Genomic DNA, 6,000 nt, shown 5'->3' on the forward strand with positions numbered 1-6,000 from the left:
CCTACCATTAAAAGCGGGTGTGCAGCGCTCAAATCTGAACTGCTGAATATTGAATCGATGCAGGGCAGTTCAGACGAGCATCCAAGAATGCGATTCATTCTGTTGTGCCATGGGTGCTGGGGACCCTGCAGAGGAAGACGAGTCTGCCGAGGAAACTGTACCCCTGCCACCTGCACCGGTACCCCTGCCTCCTGCTGAAGAAGATCCCAGCCCCCCTGCCTCGCCCTCTCGGGTGGCTCGCCTCCGTCAGGACCTCAGGGATCGGAGGAGGGCGGCACGCTCACAAGCAAGACGCTCCCTGAATCCTGAGTTTTGAGAGGATTCTGGCCCTCCTAAGAGCAAGGATGCTTGAGTTGTAACAGGATCCTGGCTGCCTCCCAGAGCCAGCAATTAGCCCAAATGGGCAACAGCCAGCAGAGGGCTATATAGCTGTGGGCTTTGGGAGGAGGCTTTGTGGAAGCAACTAGTCATCTACCTGACGGCCTAGCATCCACTTTGGCTTTTGACTTTGGACCTCCTGACCTTGGCTTGACTTCTGGACCCCCTGACTACGGCTTCTGAACCTCTGACCTACGATACCTGGACGACGATTTGGCTTTGGCACCTTGGACACTCTTGCTCACCGGTTACAGACCTTGGACTGCCCCTGGACTTCGCCTGGCCTGGCCCCAGCTCGTGACACTGTTGTGCGCGATCAGACATCCAATACTATCACGCTCCTTTCTTGGAGCATGCGTAATCAGATGGTGATTTCTGGGAGGGGAGGGGGTCCATTGAACATGCGCCCAACTGTTTGGAGCTGGGAAATCAAAACTTTCTTCAGAGGCAGGGGGGAAGGGCGAAAGTTTCCAGAATTAACGTTGCCGATCCAAACCACGGAACTGCCAGGAATTATTTTCCTAGAAATTGGCAGTGACAATGATATCTTGAAATCCTCCACATTGAAAAAAAAGAATTTTTTCCTGTTCTGAATAGTGGGATAACGTTTCCCCCCCCCCTCCGATCCTGTGTTGATTGGAGAAACAGAAGCGTCACCTCAGATTCCCGGATGATCTGGCAATGCGCATGTCTGCTGGGGCTTTCTTTAAAAAAAAAAGGTGAGAGGCAGTATCGCGCGTGAGCTGTCCAAACAACAAAAAGCCGATCTTGTGCCACTGTTTTGAAAAAGGGTCAGACTTTATGTACTGTCAATTTAATGCGCCATTCATGCGTAGCAAGGCTGGATGAGCCTGGATGATGCTCGATTGCCAGATGTGGCTGTCTGAACGAACCCATTTAATCCGTCAGCCAGACGGAGCTGTGTCGTCACTAATGGTGCGTGTGACTGCACCCCTGGAGATCAATTGTAATAGTGAGAAATCTCCAGCCACTACCAGAATATTAGCAACCCTATGCATGGGGCAAGCAGAAGTTCTCTTGACCCGTTTCAGGTTGGAAAAATTGTATGGGTGTAAAACCCCATCCTCATGCCCCAAGTCCCAATCCAAACTGGGCTCTACACAGGTGCAATTTACAAAGGAAGAAACACCTGGGAATGCGCAGCTAGTGTTCCCTTTAAGCTGAGTTAGTGTGAGTTAGCTCAGAAGTTTTTAGCCTCCAGCTCACACATTTTTGTCTAAGCTCAGGATGGAAGGATGGCCAAAGAGCAAACTAATTTATGCAGTTACTCACAACCTTAATGCCAGTAGCTCACTAAGTAGAATTTTTGCTCACAAAATTCTACAGCTTAGAGGGAATATCGCTCGCAACCCAAGCTCAGTTTTGAATAGATTGTGGACAGCCTTGCAGCTCGTTTCACAGAAGTTAGTCGCTCTCGGGTTATCAATTTTTATTTCTTCACTTCCTTGCAGAGAGGGCGGGATAGAAATTTAAAGTAAATCAATCAATCAATAAAATTATATGCTGGTTATAGTAACCTGTGGCCTGAAAGGGGGGAAGTGGGAGTTGCAACACAAATGAAGTGTCTGCATTTCGTGACCTGGAGGCCTCTTTATTCACCCCAGGTAACCAGGCGAGTAGCTATTTACAATCCTCTTTGTGTGCTATAAACAGGAAGTTCAATTTTAAGATCAGCAATATCATTTAAACTGTACCAAAAGAAGAGGAGGGAAACCATCAAAACTGTAAAAAAAAATGTTATGGCCGAAACCTCACTTAAAGCCCTATATGGCCTGGGACCTGCCTACCTGAAGGACCGTCTCTCCCCACATGTTCCCCAGAGAGCACTGAGGTCAGGAACACAAAATCTCCTCACTATCCCCGGGCCAAAAGAAGCCCGTCTGAAAGCCACCAGGGAAAGGGCTTTCTCCGTTATGGCCCCCGTATGGTGGAATCAGCTGCCGGAAGAGGTGAGGGCCCTGCGGGACCTAGCGCAGTTCCGCAGGGCCTGTAAGACGACCCTCTTCCGGCTAGCCTATACCTAGCCTACATTTAGCTAGGATAACAACTTGAGGAAACTGGCCAGCCATCTGTTCATAGGAAACTGAATTACTCTGTTTTAATGTTTTAACTGCTTAAATTATTTAACTGTTTTATATTTGAAATTGTTTACTTTTAAGTTTGATTAAATGTTGGAAGCCGCCCTGAGCCATTCGTGGGAAGGGCGGGATATAAATCCCAAATAAATAAATAAATAAATAAATAAATAAATGCCAAGTGTATGATTGATATGAATAAACATTTTTCCAGAAACCCTCGAGTCAAAATGTACAATTACGCAATCACATTTTAACGCCAACCTTCCCCAAGGAGTTCAGAGGGGCAAACATGGCTCTTTCCTCCTCCTGCGTTTTATTGTCTTAACAGCCCTGTGAGGTAGATTCGGTGAACAGAATAGAATATGTTCAACAGAAATTTATTGAGGTCAGGGCCTTATTTGTAGCAGGAACTCCTTTGAATGTAAGGCCACACACCCCTGAGGTAGCCAATCCTCCAAAAGCTTACAGGGCTCTTTGTACAGGGCCTACTGTAAAGCTCCAGAAGGATTGACTACATCAGGGGTGTGTGGCCTAATATGCAAAGGAGTTCCTGCTACACAAAAAGCCCTGATAGAAGAAGACTGTAGATTTATACCCCACCCTTCTCTCTGAATCAGAGTCTGAGTGACTTACAATCTCTTTTATCTTCTTCCCCCACAACAGACACCCTGTGAGGTAGGTAGGGCTGAGAGAACTCTCACAGAAGCTGCTCTTTCAAGGACAACTCTTGCGAGAGCTATGGCTGACCCAAGGCAATTCCAGCAGGTACATGTGGAGGAGTGGGGAATTAAACCCGGTTCTCCCAGATAAGAGTCCACACACTTAACTACTACACCAAACTGGCTTGAGTTTCATGGCTGAGAGTAGACTTGAACCCAAGTCTCCAAGATCCTACTTGAACCATTTGCTCTTTATTTTATCTGGGTGGGTCTAGTCTTGTTTATGTTCATTAACAAAATTAGTGGCTGTGATCCTTTCCCCCATAACCCACCCCCCATCTTAAGTTAAAACCACATATTATATTTACAGTCTGAGAATGGATCTCCCAATACATATTTGAGACGATAGGCCTATGCAGTGTTATGCAAGTCTAAGCCCTTTGATTTCAGTGCATTTAGACTGGAGTAACTCTGCACAGGATTGCATGAGGAGCCTCAAAAGCAGCCATGAAGGGTGAGTGAAAAAGAGTGTGTGTGTTACAGGGTATTATGCTCTTTTTCCTTCTATCCCATTTTCCTGATTTGTATGAGGGAGGGAGGGAGGGAGGGAGGGAGGAAGGAAGGAAGGAAGGAAGGAAGGAAGGAAGGAAGGAAGGAAGGAAGGAAGGAAGGAAGGAAGGAAGGAAGGAAGGAAGGAAGGAAGGAAGGAAGGAAGGGTTTCCTCTTTTAAGCTAAACATCTCGAGGCCACCAGCAAGACTGATCGAGCTCCCTGCTGATATTACTGTAAATAAGAACTATCTACGTATGTTGATTTGTCACATGGCCATTACCGCTACATATAGCTTGTAGAGCTTGGACACCTGTTTTATGGTATCTTTTATTATTTTAATTGTATTTATTATATATGTTCTTAAAGCATTATGTTGGAAGCCACCCTGAGACATTCACGGGAGGGGTGGGGTATAAGTCAAAGTAAGTAAGTAAGTAAATAAATAAAAGCCATTGAGGAAATGGAATGGGGGGTGGAGGGGCAGAATTAAACCCATCTTTCCTTGTGCACCCTTCTCCCCACTGTTTTTTGCCATCCTAAACAGAATTACACTTTTCTAAGTCCACAGAAATCAACGTGCTTAAGGCATATCTCTGCTTAGGACCGTACCTAGGGAATCTGGTCACAGGTCCCCATGCCACCTAGACCACCGTCCCACTTCTGAAAGCCATGAGTCAGATCCACTAGACCCGTTGGTTGCCACATCACTATAATATCCCAGGATTTACATCTCCAATGAGCAACCAAAGACATCTGAGCAACCTTCTGAAAATGAGCTTCACAAAGACTCAGTTCAGACGCAACAAGAAATCAGGTTTTATTTTAACAGTGGCTAGCTTGCAAACAAGATAGTAGGACATAGGGGCAGTCTTACCAAATGGGCAACAGGGGAAGCTGTCCTGGGGCCTGAGATGGGAAGAGGCCCAACAGTGCATGGTTCTACTGCCCAATAGAGGGAGGGGAAGAAAAAGAGGAGGACCACTGCTACCACTACTTGCACAGGGCATGGGCTGCCCCCATTCACAGCAATGGCCACTCACACCCACCCTGTCACGGGCTTGGGCAGCCAGCTTCCAGCAATGGGTCCCACCCAGTGTTGCCTCTAAGCTGCGGAGTCTTGTGAGCAAAAATTCTACTTTGTGCGCTACTGGCATGAACGTTGCGAGCTGCTGCATGAATTATTGCGCTCTGGGGCCATTTTTCCTGAGCTAAGTCAAAAAGGGAACTCCGGTCCCACCACCTATCGCTCACATGGGGAGAGGTCCAGCCTTTACTTGAATCCAACAGTAAGAGGATGCTGGTGAAGGGAGGCGGTGATTTGGGGGATCCATCCTGGACTTTTCCCCAGAATCTTTAAGAAGAGCCCTTCTGCATCAGAGCAGTGCTCCATCTAGTGCAGCACCCTGTTTCTCACAGCAACTCGTTGCCAGAAATCATTGAAACCTTGGTTTGCCTTGCCAAATGATGCTTTCATCAGCTTCGCAGCAGATAGATATCTTGACAGGCAGGGAGCAAATCCACAGCCAGGGCCAGGATGCCTAAGTTTGGATCTCAGGTGAAACAACTTCAAACAATAGTTTCATATTCCGGTTGGACAGTCCCCAGTTTGCTATCTTTAGTGGCGTGACCCATGTTTGCGTTATCATGTCGATCATAACTAGTTTAATTAAATGCTGGTTTATCGTTACATCAGAACCAACTCAAAAGCTTGAAACGACCAACCATGGTTTGGTACAGCAAGAACGAGCCAGACGCAGAAACACGAATCCTCGCACATGGTGAGATAGTTAGGTATTTCCAGCTTTGCAACAAACCATAGTAGGTTGTTGCCTTTGAACTCACAAACCATGGTTTGGGCTAGCCCTGAAAACCAAGATAGTTGGCAGCTGGTTTGCAATCCTGAGTTTTCAGAGCAAACTGCAGGGTGTCACATTTATTTATATGCTGCCATTATGCCTTACAATGTTTTTCTCCTCTCTTTCATTTTATCCTGAGAACACCCCTGTGAGGTATGAGAGTGTGGGCCTGGCCCAAGAGTGGGGATTTGAACCAAGGTCTGCCAGATCGTAGTCCAAACACTACACCAAAGCCCCTAAGCTGGAAATGCAAGTGAGCCTGAAGCTGATTCCAAGATAATTCTTGTAACATCAAGCAATAGCTTATTAATATTATGTCTGGACCAAGCCAGTCACCTGCAATTCACAACAGGATGATGACGGGGTCTTTCTAACTGACACAGTCTGCATCCGAGCCTGCTTGGGCCGGAGGGGCAGGATAGAAATCCCACAAACAAACAAACAAACATTTCCATT

General features: G+C 46.7%; 1 protein-coding gene across 1 annotated transcript in view; it reads right to left on the minus strand.

The window, feature by feature from the left end:
- LOC132586462 (uncharacterized) overlaps nucleotides 1-5,537 on the minus strand; it is a 76,392-nt gene extending 70,855 nt beyond the window's left edge. The window contains exon 1 of the mRNA XM_060258541.1: nucleotides 5,411-5,537. Within this exon, the coding sequence (XP_060114524.1) occupies nucleotides 5,411-5,537 (127 nt within the window). The remainder of the gene's footprint in view (nucleotides 1-5,410) is intronic.
- Between the last annotated feature and the right edge of the window lie 463 nt (nucleotides 5,538-6,000).

The sequence above is a fragment of the Heteronotia binoei genome, chromosome 17 (assembly GCF_032191835.1).
Source record: "Heteronotia binoei isolate CCM8104 ecotype False Entrance Well chromosome 17, APGP_CSIRO_Hbin_v1, whole genome shotgun sequence".
NCBI classification, from domain to species: Eukaryota; Metazoa; Chordata; class Lepidosauria; order Squamata; family Gekkonidae; genus Heteronotia; species Heteronotia binoei.